Source organism: Cucurbita maxima, unplaced genomic scaffold (assembly GCF_002738345.1).
Source record: "Cucurbita maxima cultivar Rimu unplaced genomic scaffold, Cmax_1.0 Cma_Scf00013, whole genome shotgun sequence".
Lineage (NCBI taxonomy): Eukaryota > Viridiplantae > Streptophyta > Magnoliopsida > Cucurbitales > Cucurbitaceae > Cucurbita > Cucurbita maxima.
The window spans coordinates 4,332,579-4,353,443 of record NW_019272029.1 but is presented as its reverse complement, the minus strand read 5'-3'; the positions used below and the strand labels follow the sequence as shown (position 1 = coordinate 4,353,443).

General features: G+C 35.1%; 2 protein-coding genes and 1 long non-coding RNA gene across 8 annotated transcripts; 1 reads left to right on the top strand and 2 right to left on the bottom strand.

Annotated features, from left to right (window-relative positions):
* Nucleotides 1–2,292: 2,292 nt before the first annotated feature.
* On the top strand, nt 2,293–3,980 carry LOC111488688 (RHOMBOID-like protein 13). Of its 4 annotated transcripts, none has more exons than XM_023136585.1 (2): nt 2,293–2,377; nt 2,492–3,980. In XM_023136585.1, the coding sequence occupies exon 2, from the start codon at nt 2,826–2,828 to the stop codon at nt 3,639–3,641; it is 816 nt and encodes a 271-aa protein (XP_022992353.1). In that variant the 5' UTR covers nt 2,293–2,377; nt 2,492–2,825; the 3' UTR covers nt 3,642–3,980. The 4 variants fall into 4 exon arrangements, with proteins under 4 accessions (XP_022992353.1, XP_022992354.1, XP_022992352.1 ...); XM_023136586.1 differs by having other exon boundaries at nt 2,294–2,491; nt 2,801–3,980; XM_023136584.1 differs by having other exon boundaries at nt 2,294–2,713; nt 2,801–3,980.
* A 2,933-nt stretch (nt 3,981–6,913) lies between these two features.
* Nucleotides 6,914–20,592, bottom strand: LOC111488533 (flowering time control protein FPA). Of its 3 annotated transcripts, none has more exons than XM_023136310.1 (6): nt 20,040–20,592; nt 15,147–15,392; nt 14,856–14,948; nt 13,066–14,081; nt 10,404–11,803; nt 6,914–7,231 (listed from the first exon to the last, which is right to left on the bottom strand). In XM_023136310.1, exons 1-5 carry the CDS (start codon nt 20,325–20,327, stop codon nt 10,423–10,425), a joined length of 3,024 nt encoding a protein of 1,007 aa, XP_022992078.1. In that variant the 5' UTR covers nt 20,328–20,592; the 3' UTR covers nt 6,914–7,231; nt 10,404–10,422. The 3 variants fall into 3 exon arrangements, with proteins under 3 accessions (XP_022992078.1, XP_022992079.1, XP_022992077.1); XM_023136311.1 differs by lacking the exon at nt 6,914–7,231 and having other exon boundaries at nt 8,578–11,803; nt 20,040–20,286; nt 20,364–20,590; XM_023136309.1 differs by lacking the exon at nt 6,914–7,231 and having other exon boundaries at nt 8,578–11,803.
* On the bottom strand, nt 16,357–20,023 carry LOC111488786. The gene is made up of 2 exons (XR_002719270.1): nt 18,516–20,023; nt 16,357–18,388 (listed from the first exon to the last, which is right to left on the bottom strand). It is a non-coding gene; the product is annotated as an uncharacterized LOC111488786 (long non-coding RNA).
* Nucleotides 20,593–20,865: the final 273 nt, after the last annotated feature.

Here is a 20,865-nt window from a genome sequence, read left to right as displayed (position 1 = left end):
ATTTTGTCTAGTTCTGATATCAGTTGTTAAAACAACACAACAACTCACACTCGATATAGATGAACACAAAGAATATGAGAGAGAAAATGCAATGAGAAATGTTAGATTTAGGTTTATATTGATAACTTCAAGTATGTATAGTAATAAAGAATACAAAGAATGCAAGAAGGTGCATCTTCAAAACACTATCTAAGGTATATATATATATACATATATAACTGTTCTAGATATCGTCACTTTACTATACATGTCATTTTCCATATATACAGACTCCATAACCTTTGACACTCCTCTCTAATCCCCATACAATAATAAGTTAACCTCAAGTCAATCTTAGAGAATATTGACACCTTGAACTAGTTAAACAATTTATTTATTACGGAGAGTAATTCTTGATAATGACCTTATTTTACTCGCTCTAATATATGCTCAAACATTTAGATCCATATTTCTTCTTACAAACTACACACGAGCTCCCCAAGACGATATGGTAGGTCATATGTAGACTTATTCAGCAACACCTTCAACTATTCTTTTAGTTCCTTTAATTCCACGGGTGCCATTTTATAAGGTGCTTTTGAGATCAGTGTGATTCCTAGTTCAAACTCAATTTCGAAGTTGTGGTACTAATGATATTGTTCGCTCTATTTTGTTGATATTCGTGACACTAGCTATACATGCTCATGCATCATAGCTTATCATCTTCTTGGCTTTCAAAAAGGTAATAACTTTAATGGTACTCTTGGAATTAATCCCTTATATGTGAACCTCTCCCCTATCGAAGGTCTAAAGGTTACACAAGCATTAAGTATATCAAAGCGTGGTTTTCATCTAGTCAGTCTATCCTTAGGATGATCTCGAAGTCTTGCATACTTCAGGACAATCTGTGTTACCTTTAGGACTCATCTTAAAATTGTCACACCATCTCACTTAACTTTATGAGTGACCAACAACAACTTATCCACATTTATCTCTTAGAGATAAAAGAGTGCATAGAACTAGAATCAAACAACACAAATGCTAAATGATCAAAGATGGGCACCGTATCTATTACTACTTTGTCGGACTCATCTGCCTTCTTAGTCATAGTTGTAGGGGCTATTGATGGCCTATGTTGCTGAGCTTCCCAACCTCTCAGTTTTACATTACCAATGGGTTGGCGTCTTGATTTTTTTGATATGGACACTTTACATCTTTGTGGCCTTACTTGCCACATCCAAAATACTCTATTGTGCTAGCAGCTGCACGTAGGGCATGTTGTTCTGCCCCATCTAGTGCTCGACCATAATTACCTAAATGTCTGTGAAAATGTCGGTCAAACTTAGAGCAGTTCCCATCTGACCTCCTCCTTTAACTTGAGGAAGCTTGAACAGTCTCTATCTACTTTCCCTCATGCATGTGCATGTCCATCAGGGTAGCAACGCAGTTCCTATCTGCTTTCCCTTCTAGCATATATATGGCACAGTACACCTATTACTTTTCTAAGCTGTTCATATATTGGAAGGTTGTCTCTATGGCCTCTAACCATGCTTTGATCTACTTTCTCACCGTCGAAAGAGTGTGAGTTGTACTTCTAGAAGTCCCTCACATAATTGGATCTGTGGTCATTCCTCTTGATTTTTTGGGGACTTAAATTGTCTGACTGGCTGCCATCGTTTATAACAGTTGGGTGGTCTGGGTCTCCAATGTAAACCTCATAAATGACTGGACTCTAGCATGGAAGTTACAATAGGCTATGTCAGTGGCACCTTTAGGGTAGGCACTGACACTTAAAGATTCCCCCTCGCTGCCTCTTGAGGTTTGATCGTTTCAACCTTAAAGATCTTTGCAGTGCCATCTACAACCTTCTTTCTACTCCTTTTAGGTGTTACCCTGTCAATTGATCATTCTCTTAGGAGCCATGGTCTATTAAAAGACAACAAGTTTGGGTTACAACTCATCCTAACACGTCAATTAATTGAGAAAATGAAAATTGAAGTACTATCTCATGAGACTTAACCACTGTTCAAATTTTGACTTGCTTACCTGGTCGAAGCTAGGCATGTCGTAGTGCTAGGGCATAGTGAATGTACGACTCTCTACCTAGACAAGTTTACAATATCTAAAACTCGATTGCTTTGATACCAATCTATTTGAAACTTCAAATTCTGAGTCATATCCATTGAATCAAAATTAAAATTTAAGGAAATGACTAATAAATCCAATGAAGCATGCCAAAATGGATATGACACGATATGAACTTAAGAAATAAATAAATAAATGACTATTAAGAATGTTAATCTGAGGAATAACAAAAGGTGAAATAAAGGGAGAAATGCACATTTGGGAGCAAGCCAAGTCTTCGAGAGCCTTCACGAACGTGAATGTGTGCTCCCAAGTAAGAAATTTCCCGAAACCCTAATTTTGCTCCTCTCCTCGAATCCTTTTCCGTCGATAATACAATCTGAATCTTCGCATTCGCCCATTGCTCAACTCTCCAATTTCCGATCAGGTTCTCCTCTGTCGCAGATTTGAATTTCTTCTCACCGACAGAAATTTCTGGAGTGGTGCCTTTTATTTCTTGGATATTGTTCTGTTTTGATTTTATCGTTCTGTTCTCGATCTGGTTGCCTTTCAGTCTCTTAATTTCGTGATTGGGCTTCGATGAAGAAATTGGGAAATTGCGAGAATTCTTTTATGATCTGATATACTTCAAGAAGTTACTTAATGGCTGGTACTAAATCTTTGTTCATTTTCTGATTCTGATGAAGAAATTTTAGTCTCTGTATGAGTAGTATTGATTTAGGAATTGTGTAAACAGGGGAGTTTTGAAGGGCAATTTTCAGATGGGGAAGCCTTTATTTTACGAGATTCTTGAAAAACCAGCCACAAGTGGGATTATAGGGATTTGCTGTGCTATATGGTTTTACATTCAGAAGAAAAACATTGGATATTCACATGTGGGGCTGAGTTATGAAACTGCCATGGAAGGACACCATTGGAGGATAATAACTTCTGCCTTTTCTCATATAAGTGTTATTCATTTGGTTTTCAACATGAGTGCTCTTTGGAGTCTTGGGGTCTTGGAACAGCTTGGGCATATGGGCTTAGGTGTTGCATATTATCTCCACTACACTCTTGTTCTGGTCATACTCTCTGGTATCCTAGTGTTAGGAATGTACCATCTCTTAATTCAGAAGTTTAAGCTCGAATACTTTCGGCGAGTTACCGCTGTTGGATATTCTTGTGTTGTTTTCGGGTGGATGACTATACTTTCTATGAAGCAACCATCTTCGAAGTTGGAACTCTTTGGCTTTCTTTCGTTACCCATCAGCTTTGCACCATTTGAATCACTGATCTTTACTTCCATTATTGTCCCACAAGCAAGTTTTCTTGGACATCTATCTGGAATAATTGTTGGATATGCTATAGCTTGGGGTTTGATCCATGGAATGAATAACTTCTGGGCACTTTCCATGCTAGGATGGGTTGTTCTTGTCTTTATATTTAGCTTGAAGAAATCTAACACCTACGACTTCGACTTTCTGGAGATTGAATCTGTGACGGACCCTTCATTGCCGTCTGTTCGATTTCTTTCAGCTGGAAATGGTAGGACCTTGCAGATGAATGCATTGCCAACAGGAGATGTCGAGATTGTATGAATTATTAGGAGTCATTTGCGTACTTAAGATGTTGAAGTTGACCGTCGAATCCTGTTGTTTGTGCCAGGATAATATATTCGGTTTCGAGATGCACTCTGTTTGAGATCTGTTCAAATTAGCAAGGTTTTATCATGCTTACTGGTGTGCAATTCTTCCATTCTTTGGGATTGAATTGACTGGGGATTATCGGTTGTATGGATTAACAACAATGGTCCAGCCAAGAAGTTATACAGAAATTTAATTTGTCATTCACATATGTATCATAATTTGCAATGCTTGAGGCTGAAATTTCATCTTTGCTTATTTATTTCATTTATTTATTTATTCCCTTCTCTTGTAGTTTAGCCCCGTGTTGTGTGGATTATTGTTCAACATTTGATATCACTGCCTAGCAACAAGCTCCCTTGTTTAGAGTTTTTGATGATTTTTAAAGGGCTTTTCAGTGAGAATAGTTTGGGTTCTTTTATGGTGTTTTCAAGTTTTTTTCTTTCAAAATTTCCAAATTAAATGCATTTCTAGTAATTGGCGAAACAGCGTTATGAATTTAAGGTTAAATTACTATGTTCGTGTCTAGTTAGCATATAGAGAGTCAGAGCTTGGCTTTGATTTGGTGTCTGGGGGATAGTTTCATACCTTTGGTTATAATTCCTATAGGTTGGTTAAACTTTGAAAATGTTTGCGCTGCTACTAAATGTTTAATAGTTTGCTTAAGGTTATATGAAGTGTTTGAATGTAATTGAATTTTATTTGTATGTAATAGATATCTAAACTTTAGAGGTGTTTGATGGATCTCTCAATTTTTAGTTGTCTTGAGCCATTTTTTTTTATATATTCATCAATTTTTTATAATGAGTGATTTTATTATACACAACTTTTTTTTATTTTATGTTTAAATATTCGGAGATCTATTAAGAGACATTTCATATATTTTTCAAAAGGCGTAATTTTCAAGAGATTATGTGAGAATTCTATCTCCAAATATTTGTGTAATTTCTTCACATTTTCAATCATTTTGAGGGAAAAATACAAAAATTGCATGGGAACATAGGGCCTTAATGTAATGACACTTCCAAACTTTTAATTTGAGTAACCATCTTTCAAGCTTATGGAATTCAATTAATAGTCAAAGGCCAGCTCTAAATGGTAAGGATCGGTAATATCCACTCCTCCGGGGAATGCATCAAACCCAAAAAAATAGAAAGTCTAGACCATTCTATAGAACCGAACAAGTTTAATTCGAGTTTCGGATTTCAATAGATTTTTTGGGCCAATGTTGACACAACTCCAATTCGAGTACTGCTTCGATCTTTTGAGAAAAGAAAATTGATAATTGAATTTATCATTTTAGTTTCTAAAATGAATGATAATAATTTATTTATCTGATTTTTTATTCTTCAATTTTTGGAAAATTGCAGAGGCCTATGGAGTTCTTTGATTTATCAACTTTCAGGAAGCCTTTGTTGGTCGAGAGTTGTTTGTTGTCTCTGTTGGAGTTATTTGTGGTAGTTATGTTCATGAAGGAGATTACCAATAAAGTCGATACCATTAATGCACAAGCTGCCTTGATGGGATACCCAACCACGAATTGATGTTGAAGGTTGAGATCCTACAAGACAAACCCATAAGCATATGGATAGATCAACCAGACTCTATTGCCTAGGAGAGGCCTGCTAAGAGTTTAGACAACTCCCAAAAAAAAAAAAAAAAAAAGGGAAAAAAAAAAAGCGATTATTTAGACAATCTCTCAACTTTCTGAAGATGTAATCGTTGTTCTTGATATAGTTTAGATTGAAGTGGCATATTTGAGAGCGAGATGACCAAACCCTGATAGAGGGTGCGGTCCAATATAACAGAGTCAAAGTACTGAAGCTCAAATCTAATTGGCCTAAGAATCAAAAAATCACATTGACAACAATAGATCTAATTGACGATGCAAAGTTGTAGTAGATATCTAGATGTATGGACATTCCAGACAGTCGAGGTATCGTAGATAATTGAGAGAGATTAAAGGAAAAAACTTTGTTCGAAGTTTTGCCGATGAACGTTGAGAGATTTGAAATATACCAGGAATATCTAACTATGTCAAGCAGTTCGGACGTGTAACAAGCATGTGGGCATGTGTATGAGCGCATGAGGATGAGGATGAGTTTCTCCAACTTCTTTTTGCTTTTTTTTTTTAAAAAAAAAATATTTTATTTTTATTTTTTTATTTTTATTTCAATCTCAATGACCTTTCTAATTCGTAGGACATTTTGGAAGAAATCGAGAGAAATTAAAGTAAGTTCGGGACTTTTTTTTTGCTTTTTTTTGTGTGTAAAAACATAATACCTATACGTATAAGTAGCGGTTTGGTTTAGTCTATTCAATAATTATTTGTAATACATGAATGTCATGTTTTATTATTCTCTCATGTCTTAACCATGTTAGAAGTTGAACTTAAATAACTTTGGTTGGACTAGTTAAGTGTATCGACTATAGTAAAGTGCTAGTTTTAAGTTTAACATAGTGGTGTTAGTATAGTTCATATGATTCATGCTATAGCATGCAATTAAGTAAATCATATGATAAAGGAAGGCTTGTGTTATATTATGTTTCTTGTAATGTCATATGTTTGTGCGTCGTGATAGCTATAGGTGGATTGTTAGACAATCTTCTATAATAGATTCACTACTAGTGATGAGAACCATTATAGCACACAATCTTAGTAGGATGTGGATGCACTTAATAGTGCCCTACGATCCCTATGTAAGTGCGATTAAGAAGTTATCAACTAACTTGTTAGTCGTGCTCTTGCCAGAGCCGTGCAAGGGACCACATAGAGTCAACAAGCATGAAAGTTGCTCCCTCTGGTGTCACCTTCGTATTATTAGTTTATTTGTAGCAGTAAACATACTCCAAACCAACAACTTCACCAGAATGTGGAGACAAAATATTCAAAAGAAAGAATCAGACCATGAGAATTTTAAATCGAAAAAAAGTACCGCTCAAACTGAAATTAGAACCGTTTCAGTTCCAAAGCAACAAGAATTAGGTGTCAAAGTTAAAATCCAGATTGTTATACAGTTAAATTATTACAAAATTTGAACTAAATAGACTAAATTTTTAATAACTAAATTTTTGAAAGTTAGATAACTTTCAAACTCTTCCACTTTTCACATATCCTTTACCAATAATAGATAACCAAGAAAAACTCATATTTCCATAAAATTTAAAAAATAAAGTAAACACTAATGGTATGGTTAGGTGGCGTCGGCGCAGCATGAAATAACAACTTAGAAAGTGGGTTTTCAAGCCATCTTCAGCAATAACCAAAATTAATTGTGGAAGTTTAAGAGTAATGTTTGTAAAAACTACTAAACTATGCTACATAGATTGTAGAAAACTTAAATTCCAAAAATTGATAATACAATCGCACGAGGTGTTGATGAACGGGCAAATGAGAAAGGCACCATGCGACACGTATGTACATTAGTTTGAAAGGAGAAAACGAAGGTGTGCAAGAACGGAACGAGCGCGTGCGTCCAGCCATCGACTTCTTCTGAAACGAATTCCATAACTAAACTTGTTTCCCTTTCACCCTCGCACTTTACCTACATGCATTTTCGCTTCATTTTAGGGGAAAAAAAAAACATTTGAACCATTTCAACTTTGCTAGGTAAAAGAATCACAGTTTCATCACTACAAACAGGCACATGCCTACCTAAATTAAAGGTCGATACAATACCCTTTTTATAATATCGAAAATTTACTCCTAAATGCTATGTTTTTTTAGATTCAAGAGCAGAGAAGTTAGGCCCGAAAGATAGTTCAACACTTGCTATGCATTAACCCGGTTTAATACTCGTCTCGACTTTGAATCACTCCACTCAACACTTTTATCTACTCAATCAAAATCATGCATATATAATAGCTCAAAACATTCAAAGTGTGTACCGTATACGACGAACACTATTCTAAACAGAGAAAGTCCATGTTTCCTAGTTTTCAAGGGATTTATTTCTTTCTCCCTTCCAGGTAGAACCAAGTCTGCTCAGAAGCAAAACAAGATCTCCAAAATGTTCACAAAATCTCACTTTTTTCAGCAAAAAAAAAAAAACAAAGGAGAAAAAGAAATAGCTAATAACGATGGGCGCAAAAGATATCCTCCATAAAATTCGTACGCAATTACCACAGCTAATTGATGCATTAAAACCTTACCTCATAAAAGAAAAACGGTTGCCCCCTGCACAGTACAATGGAACAATTGCAAACGAAGACTTGCAGGCTAGCTAACACAAATTTTATCAACTTTTTTGTTTTTTTGTTTAATGTAAATCAACAAGTCAGAACAACGAGATAGCATTGTCAAAACTAGCCAACTGTGAACAAAGAAGATCTTATGCTTACACGGAACTCTCACGAACTAGCAGTCGAAATTCTGAAAATTCGCATCGATATTTTTTAATTCATGTTACGTAAATCATTGTGAAAGGAAGTCCTGTTGCCTTCTAGGGTATAGAGTAATGGAGGTTGGTTTACGAAGGTAAGGCTGTCAAGCTAAGGATTCTACACGAGATTAAAATAGTGCTCCTGGTTGAGTTGATTCAATCTAAGAGTGATGAATATATATATACACCAAGACTTGTAAAATAATGATAAAAATTTCCGTTAACTTTGATGAATCTTCGTTTCAACCTATAATATTTAGTATCAAGAAACTCAAGATATTTCGAAATCAAACGTAGGTGTCACTATGGTTTGTACCATAACCGCAAAGAAACTAAGCTTACGACCATTGGGCCAACGTGTAATGGTATTAAGGGTGGAACGAAAATTGGAACTTTATAACTTCTCATATTGAGCTTCTCGATTAAGATATAAAGTAACATGTATCCTTCAAAAATTGGTATTTAAATACTTTTATGTTTCATTTGTATGCATTTTGGATCATAGTTCATAAAGGTAATGGAAAAGAATGTCAGCTACACATTAAAAGTATTGTACAAGACTAAACATTTTACTACCCTCAAAACAAAATCCTTCTTACATAAAGTTTTACAGATGCTAACAAACTAGGCAAAAGTTTTCACAGGAAAAGAGCTAATAGGCCACAAATAAGTAAAACTAAGCGTGTCAGACATGGCCAATAAAGATATGAATGCATGATACTAATCAAGATGCCTTCAAGAGAGATTTAATAACATATATCTCAAAGAATAACAGGAGGCGGTTGTGATATTACGATTCATTATATGCACAACGGAATGGACTTCTATGAAATCAAATTACTTAAACCATCTACCGGTTCCTAAACCAATTATCACACTGAATCTAAAGATTATGTCATTGCCACCAGTTTCAATCCGTTGACATCTGATTTAACTCAACCAACCCAGTTGACCAGAGCTCGTTTCATTAACCACTTTCTATGTCATTTCTCTGCTTTTAAAGAAACTAAGCCCATCTGCTTAACTCTTAGATTTTTTTTAAATTATAGTTTTTTTGTCTTACATCTCTTTACATGATTTTTATCTTTCCTAAGAAAAGATTTAAATTCTAAGCCAAATTCCAAAAACAAAAATAAAAAGTAATTTTTTTAGCTTTCAAAACTTGGAATAGATTTTTAAAACATCTTTAAAATGTAGATAACTAAACAAAGAAACTCCTAGATAGAAGTAATGTTTATAAACTCAACTAAAGCCTCGTTTGAAAACCATTTGATTTTTGAAAATACGGTTTTCATCTTTCCTATAAATATTGAACCATTAGCTAAATTCCAAAAAAAAAAAAAAAAAAAAAAAAAGACATGTTTTTAAGTACTTTTTTCAAAATTTGGCTTGGATTTTAAAAATACAAAAGTAGATAACCCAAGAAATCAATACATGAAGGTAGAATTTTTAAGCTCAATTTTGAAAAACCAAATGGTTATCAAATGGGGCCCAAGCATTTTTAGTAACAACATTGTGGGTTTATTTGCTAATTTCTAAAATCAGTTCACGAAAACTAGATTAGATTTTAAAATTTTAAATACGTATAAGAAAATAAGGAAACACATCCAAAAATGACCTCCAAAAACCATAGAGCAACAATGAAAAACCATCAATCAATCTCCCTACTACTTGCTGAATGAAATTTCCAGAAGCATGGAAACTAAAATCTAAAAGTATTTATGGTTACATAAGTCAATTTCCTAGGTGGTGGTAGGAACTTGTACATCTTGGAATTTGTTCCAAATTCAGGATTTAGCTATTTCTTGTATCTAGAAGGAGAAATTGGAAAGCTTTCTTATCACTCCCGTCACCTACTGACTAGTTTTATTTTGTTCCATAAAAAGTTCCACGCCTAAGTCTATATTGAAAAGCACAAAATGAGAGAAGTTAGATACCCCCAAAATTCCTAAACAAGTGCCTAGGATTAGGAAGAAAGAACCTCGATGAAGATAATTAGATCATGCACGAAACTCTTCAATCAGCAATGTCATTCTAAACTCTTTAATCAGCAACTTCAGAATGACAACAATAACACCTAATTAAAATCCTAAACACTAGCACAACTTTTAAACAACCTACACACAAAGTTAAAGCAGTGGATCATGTATCATATACCAGCTATAATAAAAAGATGCTAAAGAACCCGAAGTCATACGAATTAAAACATACTCTATTTCAGCCAACAACAGAAACTTGCATTTAAATAGAAAATCATAAACCAATCAGAGCTCATGCAAATATCTACTAAAAGAGCTAGGCCATCGAAGAATAAAAGTAAAGTATGAGAGATTACCTAAGCAAGGGGCAGCTCATTATTGATTTCCTGAACCCCAGCCTGCTTGCTTCTGCTGCTGCTGCTGCTGAATCTGGAGGAGTAAATTGGCAGCAAATTGGAGTGTAGATCGATATCTCTGGTCCTTGCCTGCCTCAGCATCACTACTCCCAGTGCCAGTGCCAAGGTTTGCAGATTGCAAATGCTGCATCTGATAAGGAGGCTCGGAATTCACCCTATCAGATGCTAATTGAGTAATAGGTTGTGACTGTATCGTAGAACCCTGACCTTGATTAGATAAGGTCACAGTATTTGCTGATTGCTGAATAACTGGTGCACCATAGCCAGATGTGTCAACTCCATTGACCGACCCATAACCTCTCTGGCTAATTTGCGAATTATCATGATGATACTGAGGATTGACCAAGGGCAGACCAGAAGCTTGTGCATTTTCAGGAGGGGCAGAATACGTAGATAAAGGCCTGTAAGGAATAGGTAACTGCTGCTGCTGCTGCTGCTGTGGCAGACTGACAGAAGCTTCTTGGATTTGGGTGGTTCCCGTGGCCTGTGGTGCAAGCTGGTTAGGTGTCTGAGGGAGAGGTGGATAAGGTTGAAATTGAGAAAGGCTGTGACTCTGAGGATTATAATGATTTCCCATTTGCTGAAATGGCTGACCGGTTTGATCAGAAGATTGATGACCTACCATCCATCCCTCAGATGGAGCCCCTTTATTAGAAACAACAGGAGGAACTGGAGGTTGTGGTGAGGCTGCCGGTTGTTTGGCACTTTCTAAACTAGATGACTGTGACTTACCAGGCAGTAAGGAAACCAAGGTAGCAATAAGCTCGGGTGTTAATGTTAACCCAGCTTGTGAGATTGCAGCCGTATTATTGTTAGCAACATATTCTTGAGGCAAGGGCTGAACTGCTGATGGCTCACTTGCGGGCAGAAGAGTTTTTGGGGGCTCCTTAATTTCATCATGCAAAACCCTATTATAATCCATCGGAAGTTGCTCCTGCTTTGAAGGCACTGACCCATATTCAGTTTGTGAAGACAAAACCTGCTGTCTCTCACCATAGTCAGATGTAGGCATGGGTAGATATGATTGTTGGTGAGTAGGTTCACTAATAGACACCTGAGGAAATTTGAGAACAAGACCATAAAGCCGTTCTGGACCAGAAACTTTCAAGACTTTTCTCAAAAACTCTGAAGGAGGAACCAAAAACATTGTAGTTCCATCATCAAACTTAGCAACACCTGCACGATCTTTTGCACCTAGATAACGCAGGAATTCGGTATAGGATGCAAAATCATCCTCGCTATCTGGCAAGAAAAAGACGATGTCGAATCCAGTGGCCTCAGCATAATGTTTAGTGAGCTGATCCAGCCCAGTTCTTGCTGAACAATTGACTACTTCAGGACTGCCAAATAGTAGACAAAAACATCAAAATAGATGGTTAGTGAGAATATAAGATTCCGAACACCATCACCTGTACCAACTAGAAATTGATCTTTAGTTGGAATCTTCAAGTTCACATCCAAACTAGCTTTTCTAACAATGTTCCGTTTATAACAAAGCTATGCAGCAAACATCTGCTAATTCATTAAATAATTATTTTCAGATTTCTTGGTTTAAACTCTAAAGAACACAAGAATGTGGAGTTTCCCTTTAGCTTCTAAGATGGGGTGTTGATTTAAGCATTATCAGAATAATCTCTATTATTTAGGAAACAAGTATGGACCTCCAGTTCCAGTACCCCTTTGGCAAAAGGTAGTGTCTGTGTTTTTGTGAGGAAATTATGCTTGCAAAGAAACGGAAGAATTTAAAGATCCTTCGAGATTGGACACATCAATTTTTTTTGCAATCATCCTTCGTTTCCTAACCAACAATTGGGGCTCGTTTCTACAATTTCTACTAATCATGGGGTTACTTGAACAGGATCTGTTTTGTTTAAATTCATTCAATTGTATAGGTTGTTCTATAATATCTGCTAATTCACTTAACAGTTATTTTCAGGATTCTTGGTTTAAATTCTAAAGAAACCAAGAATGTGGAGTTTCCCTTTAGCTTCTAAGATAGGGTCTTGGTTTAAGCACGCTATCGGAATAATCTCCATGATTTAGGAAACTTGTATGGATCTCCATTTCCAGTAAGGATCATATAACACTTTGGCAAGGTAGACTCCCTGTTTTTGTGTGGAATTTATAATTATAAAGAAACGGGAGAATTTAAGGTTCCTTCAGGACTTGGCTCATCAAATCTTTTTTGTGATTATCCATTGTTTCCTATTATCGACAATTGGGGCTCTTTTCTATAATTTCAATTGACCACGAGCTTACTTGAAGATGATTTGTTTTTGTAGGTTGTACAACTACGTCCTTGAGTTCTTTTATAATTTCTATTAATCCCATGTACGTAGGCCCCATTTTTTGTACAAATACAGTTTCTCTATATATAAAAATAAAATAAAATAAAAAAGATAAAAGATAAAAGATGAAAGATACTTTAAATAGACAGCATTCAAAAATATTTATACAAGTGGTGTGCACCAAAACATTTTATTCCCAGATACCGCATGAATTAATCAACTACATGGCATGAGAATCATCCTACGGAAGTGAGAAGCTAATATTAATACGAAAGTTTTATTTAAAAAATATCAGGAAGAAAATTGATACTTACAGCTCACTTCCTATTCCTTCGCCTATTGGAACACAACGAGCATGACAAACAGGCGTTCCTCCCTTGGCAATTATTCCACGCCATACAAAATCATTTTCAGCATGGCTCTGGCCACGTCCACTAACTGGAGCCCTTGCAACTATAGGTATAGCAGGAGTCTTTGCTGGAGCATTGGAATATGGAAGAGAAGAACCTCCATCACTTATTGGACGAACCCCATATTGCTGATCAAAACCCATGCTCCGGTTATCCATTTTTCTTGGAGGAAAAGCAGCATCATCTAAGGATGTTGGACCATCTATCCTTGAACGTTTAGAATCCCTATGGAATTGATTTACATCCAAAGCATCCCACGTACTTGGAGTTGACCTGACCGGTGGAGGTGGACGAATACCAGTAGCTGGAGAAGAAAGTATCCCTGGTGTCGGAGGAGATTGCCTTCTCCAATTTGGACCAATCATATTTTTTGAATTTGCATCCTGAAAACTATGAGATGTCACCAAGTCATTAAATTCTGGGGGGCCTGAGATACCCTGCAGAGGACCAAAGGGCGGTGGTCTTACTGCCGTATTTTGTCCAAGAATGCCACTAGATGGCAGTGGTCCAGGAAACTTATTTTGCACCATTGGGTGAGGATGTCCCAACAGGTCCATTTGTGGAGGACGGATTTGATGCTCATTGAAAAACATATCAGGCCTAGTCTCTTTACCACCAGGATAAAAGCCAAGGTTCTCTTTCACAGGTGCCGGATCACTGTTTGAAAACATAATAGTAATCCGAGGATCATTAAAAAGCCGTCCTTGTAGACCCTCCTTTGCACGCCGTGCTTCATCAACACTTCTAAATTCTACAAATGCAAAATGCCTAGAATGGAAACTTGTGATTCTGTCTATCTCACCAAATAAAATCATCGCATTGTGGAGCATTTGCTCATCAATTTGAACAGATGGAGGATAACCAATCCACAAAACCTTACTGGGAGGTCCATCTCTACGCAACTCCGAAGATTGAGCATGCTGCAACGATTATCAGATGGTTATATTGCTATGATAACAATAAACTAACTATAATTCATAAAGTGAGCTTTTTTCTTTTTCTTTTTCTTTTTCTTTCTTTTTTTTTTTTTTTTTTTTTTTTTTTTTTTTTTGCTAGAGAAGAATTTTGAAGTTTTATTTCATTTCCTCTATTTAGGGATGTCAAATTTCCCATGGGGTCTTGTCTTGCAAGTCTCNTTTTTTTTTTTTTTTTTTTTTTTTTTTTTTTTTTTTTTTTTTTTTTTTTTTTTTTTTTTGAGGAAGAATACAAGAACAAAATGAAGCAAAAATCAGAAAATCCACTAGCATTACGTGGGAGAGAGGGTGGAGAACGGTGGACCCATGATGGATATGATTCTAACCAAACTTCTAAATGGATCGCTCAACAAGCATGGGTGGCTAACAAAATGGCTACCTCATTTCCATCTGTAGGAGTGAGAAGAATACCCCATATGTGATGGTTCTTAAGATGGTCAATCAAAGGGTCAATTTCATTGTATTGATGATCTTGATCCATGAGAAGCTTTTAAAAGTGAGAAAAAGATTATCTGATGTAGAATTAGTCCTTTATCATATCTTAAGAACAAAACTTAGAAAATAACATCCGGACCCAGGTACATTTGTAGTTACTTTATCACAAACAATGTGCACAGGTACGTAAAAGCTTCCACATATTTGTATTTGTAAAGTATTACCAACTATACATAGTGGTAAGACATCAATGATTACATAAGGCCACATGTCAATAAGACTCACCAGTGGTCTTTTATAACCAGATTGGAAATCACCCATCCCCACATTTCTACCCTGAAGCTGTCCATGCCCATCTCTGGTGTCAGGCCACTGATCCTAAAGAGATTCAGATTAATTGCATTAGCGAGAGAAAGAAGAGGTCACATAAACTAATTTCAAAATGAATAAAAAAAAAAATCACAAAAGGTTTAGTAAAAAACCAAGGGCAAAGTCAATACAAAAAGTAATTAACTAGTTGTAAATGCTGCAAACATATTTAATAGAACACATTGATGTTCATTGAGATTCGCTTACTCTTCTCATTGGCTGTGACCGAAGAAAATCAACTCGAATCTGGTCTCCACCAATGCGTTTTCCATTCATAATTCTCAAAGCTTGTGATGCATCTTCCAATCGAACATACTCAATAAATGCTGTATTCCGATCTCGCAAAAACTTAAATTCATCAATTTTACCAAATTTGGAAAATTCCTCTTCAAGTTGCTCCCTTGAAACAGCTGGGCTAATACCACCCACCCACAAATTCCTACAAGGTTTGGCCTGAAAACAAAAATTGTCAATTCCAGTTTCTAGAACTAATCAGTAGAAACCTAATGCATGAATGCGTCTCAATGACATGCAGGCATGCATAAAATTAAAGAATAAATAAAAGAATTTTTCTCAATAACATACTCAAAAGATACAAGATTAACTTTAAGCAACTAAAGGTAATACAACACAAAGTTGAAGATGAGAAATTGAATTGATAGAACCACCAAGAATATACGTGATTCATGGAACTACTAGACAGGCCCATTAGCCTCATAAGATGTGTCCAATAGGTACATTTCAAGGCAATTCAATCCTGAAGCATATAGTAGCTGTTGCAACATTGATGCTTTTTTTCAACATCGAATCCAATATATTCCTTCTCCAACTAGATGATCGATAAAGGAGAGTGTAATGATCACTTCTCTCACACAAACACGCTGTGTATGAACTATTTTCTAAAGACTTTAAACTTTGTTTCACAAACAAAACATTTAGTTCAAATTCATAAAATTTCAATAAGAAGATTTACAATCTTCAAACGGTTCACAAAAACCCCAACTAACATGCCTTAAAGACACAAAAATTTTAATTCTTTTATTTTTTTTATTTCTTTGTTTCTTTGTTTCTTTGTTTCTTTGTTTTTTCTTTTCTTTTTTTTTTTTTCTTTTTTCTTTTTTTTTTTTTTTGTATAAGGCATAGTATACAGCAATTATCCTCAGAAAAGCCTATCCAATATGCTTGATGACAGCAATACGTTGTTCATACTCAAATTGAAGGTAAACATTATCAGTGGCCAAAGTACAATTAGACAAACAATTTGGCAGTAATAATTTCAGCATCAGTTAAGACAGCCAGATACCACACAGTCCATCCTGAGTGATTGATTGAACTTAATAATAAAAATAATTATTTATAATCATTTTTCTTATTTTAAAAAAATGTATTCCTTTAGACAAGGTATACAGACAAGAANTTTTTTTTTTTTTTTTTTTTTTTTTTTTTTTTTTTTTTTTTGTATAAGGCATAGTATACAGCAATTATCCTCAGAAAAGCCTATCCAATATGCTTGATGACAGCAATACGTTGTTCATACTCAAATTGAAGGTAAACATTATCAGTGGCCAAAGTACAATTAGACAAACAATTTGGCAGTAATAATTTCAGCATCAGTTAAGACAGCCAGATACCACACAGTCCATCCTGAGTGATTGATTGAACTTAATAATAAAAATAATTATTTATAATCATTTTTCTTATTTTAAAAAAATGTATTCCTTTAGACAAGGTATACAGACAAGAAAGATTCATTAGAAACTACCCAACATCTATTCAACATCAAAACTTCTTAAAAAATAAAAACAGTATTGCATCCCAACAGACCTAAAGAAGTTTTGTCTAATAGCGTATTCAAACACATGTTTTCACATATTGACTAACCTAATGAAACTACCATACATCCTACATTTTTATCAAAAGACGTGGAAACCACAGGATGCTGATGTTTTAGAAAAAGGACAGGCACAGCCTGACCAAAGATCTGAGTTAACAAGTTTTCCTTACAATCGCTAGGCTTAATATGGCTGTTAAATCATACGTAAATATAAAGGATACAAGCAGCAAAAGTCACAATGGTTAGAAGCCCAAGGAAAATACAATTAGAAAAAGATTGTATAAGCATGGTAAACTTCACCAATGGCTTAGCAATCCCAAAGGGAAATAGTCACACTCCCAATTTATAATGTAATATAACTTGTAAATCAAAGCAAGTTTATTAATCATGAATAATCCGTCAACATATGTACAGAATAACATACATATATATCAGTAGTCTTTACACAAGAAAATTTCGCAAAAACAAGTGTGGCTTTCCAAAAGAAATATGAAAGTTGAAAAGAATAAAGATTACAATCTCTCATAAACAGTCTTCCTTTTTCTACTTTATTGGGAAACTCAAGAGAAGGTACTTACCAAGAGGGTAGACTAGAAATGTCACCGATCCAAAATGCAAACAGTACTCTTTTTTAATCAATATCAAAAAGATGAGAACATTGAGAAAAAATTTAGCCCAAAGAGACAGGTACAATCATACTCTTTTCCCAACATGGTCCCTAAACAAGCATCACATGATATTTTCAACACAACCTACTGGAGTATTATCTATTGATCAAAAAAATTGTCACCACACACAAACCAAATAAAATACTCATTATTAATAAATTAAAGAGGTACTACATACTTTGGTCTCTCAATATGCCTCCTCAAAAAGGTTGGAAAAGTGTTGCTCGAGGCTTTGATGGGAACTTGTTTTAGGGAAACAAACAAATATCCTATAGGGCTGCACTGTTAAATCTACAATATGGACGACATGAAAGGAACAAAATCTTATAGACTATTTGAAGGTAGGAGGAGCTTGGGAGATTCCTTTATCTATAGTATATAACACTTGACTTCTTGGAAGAGTTCAAACCACAAAGATTTTGGTGGTACCGATAGCCTTCCTTAAATTATTAGAAATTGGCATCAGTTCTTTTGTTTGGGGGAAGGGTTGTCTCTACCCCTAGCCCTTAAGATTTGTTCTTCTTCTTCTTCTTCTTCTTCTTCTAATTTTTTTATTTTTTATTTTTTAATGAAATATAAGATGTCTTCTTTAGTGCTTCCTCATGGTATTTTTGTCTTCAAAGTTTAAAATCTCTCAAAATTGAAAAACACGAGTAATCGTAGGTGTCATCCTTGAATCTTTCTTATATTATATTTTGTTAAAGGGATGCAGATTCCAGAATTTCACTAATGTCTCATCCTGGAATCATCAAAACAATGGAGATTTTGTTTATATTTTTAGCCAGTAGGTCAAGGTCAAAGTGCTGTTCAATGAATGATATTAAGAGGAAAGGCTATTTGCATAAATATCAAGCTTGAATGCATAGCATGCCCAGAAAACATTACCAAACAGGAGTAGCTTATCTACTTAAGTGTTCCAAATTAAAAACACTTGCACAAATGAACTCCTCTCAAAGTAGGAACATGTCAAATGTCTTTTTAGGCAGACAGTTAGCAGAGCTACGACAACAAGACTAATTTCTATTTTAGCACAATTAGATACATAACCCTTACTATTCTAATAAGTCCTTAAACCTAATAAATTTGGTACTTTTTGAATCTTAAAATTCTTCTCATCATTATCCATCAACTAGTAGAATTGGCAACAACTAAATAAAGAGAAGAATTGACCCATCCTTGTGGTCTCTTACATGATGCATAAGGGCAATGTTTATTAATGAACTAATGCTGCAAATAGCATAATAAAAAGAAGAAAAAGTTGAACAAGAAACTGTTTGTTCATGTCCTTTATTTAACCTTCTCACTCAAAGCTCTCTCCCCCCTTCCAATACTTGGGGAGAAACATGGAAATATGCTTCTCTATACATATCTTGTCCAAAAAAAAAAAAAAAAAATAGAAACTATGCTAAAGAGGAAGAAGTTTAATGATGAGGAAAATTGAGATAATGACCTAATTAGTGGTAATAAGTTTTAACTTGTAGGTTTGCAACATCGTTTTGTAGTTTCGTGACTTAATGGATTTTTAGTTATTGAAAATCCTATGATACTTAAAAACTTGTTTTTGATTGTCTTAAAGAGTTCATTGTTATTCTCTCAGGCCAAAGCTTCATATTAGTTTGAATACCATGTATATAGGTGTTCATATTTGTTTCACTGTGTGCTTAACCTTGTTGGAGCCATCGTATCTTCTTTTCCCTAAGTTGCACTTGAGCGCTTGCTCTTCAATCCGTTTCACGCTTTATAAACAATACATACGATCTCGAATATTTGCTCCAATATATAACATTACTAGACTGATTTCTAGCACTTCCTGATCTTTACACTGATACCATCTTCCATACATCATATGAGTTGACCTTATGAAAATTCTTCTTGTAAACCAAAGAAAAAGCTAAGCATAAAAAATTAAGCCTATTTCTTCTCTAGATAGTACCAATAACATGTTTAATTAAGAGGGAAGGATATACAAAGACCACCAGAGAACACACCCACCCCAATCTCATTACTTCTAAAACATTTAATAGCAATGGAATCATATAATACTTTTGAAGAGTTTGTAATTTTAGTACCACAACTTAAGCAAGAAATTCAGATTTTCCCGAGGTTGGATATAATTGCAAGGTTTATATCATTTTGGTCATTAAAATATGCATAGTTTTAATGTAGCCAAATGCTATCAGGTTGAAAGGTTTTAATGTAGCCGAATGCTATCAGGTTGAAAGGTTTTAATGTAGCCGAATGCTATCAGGTTGAAAGGTTTATATCGTATGATCCTCCTGAGCTATATCAATTATTGATATGTTCTCCCAATTATTAAGATTCTTTCAAACATGCGTATTTGATCGTTATTTATGCCATGAATGTCGGTGTTGGGTTTGTTATATTCGATATTGAATATCAACAAAAGGAAAAACCTTCATCATAGGAAGATTACGCCTATCTCGACGGTTGTCGCATTATCAAACGGGAAGGGTCCAAATGAAGAGTAAAATTAAAATCAAGAAATTGCAAAACAAAGCGAGTAATTAATGGCACGTCAGTCATGTACGCCAATCCAATAAAACCCAACACAACACAGAGATCAGAACAAAAACAAACCGGTCTCGCAAACTCGATCTTGATAGAACTCCCACGCAGAAAAAAACCCTGAAGAGCATCCTTAGCCGCTTGGGCATCCTCCATATGCTTGAAGTAGATGAAAGCGAAGCTCCTGGAGGAATAGGAAGTAACACTATCAAGGGCACCAAACTGCGCAAACAAATTCATGAGATCCGCATCGGTGACATCCATGGACAAGTTTCCGACCCATAAGCTGTTGGAAGACATCTCCGCAACGTCCGAGTCCCTGTGCAGTAGTGGTCGGCTCAGTTTGGGAGGAAGCGGCATTGTAATCAAAAACGAAGAAACAGAGACTAAATTCACCTTTGGGCTTTTGTCACCGAGTTTGCAGAGCGAATTAATTAGTGCAAAGGAAATGTGTCGACGAGAGAGAGGATTTGAGGTTGAGGTTGAGGTTGAGGTTGAGATTGAGAAAGAATTCTTGTATTGAAGATAGGGTTAGGTTTTGCAGAGGGAAATAGGGATTTGGAAATGAAATTTGGGGGAACGGTTTGGCTGTTCAGCAAGATGGCAAAATTACCATATTAGACGCCCTTCGTTGGTTACAACCTTTTAGTTCAATGATGAAATGAAGGGTTTAAAATGTAATTTTGAAGATTTTTTTCTCTCTCTTATTTTGTCTATTAATTTATTTATTTATTTCCCTTTATAAAAGACACATTTATTAATAATGAATAATTGTTAAATTAAAAATGCTATCAAATAAAATAGTTATAAAAATATTTTAAATTTTTTATTCGTTATTTTTTTAATTAGTTAAAAATATTGGAAGGGTATGTTTGTAATTGTGATATACATGATTTTT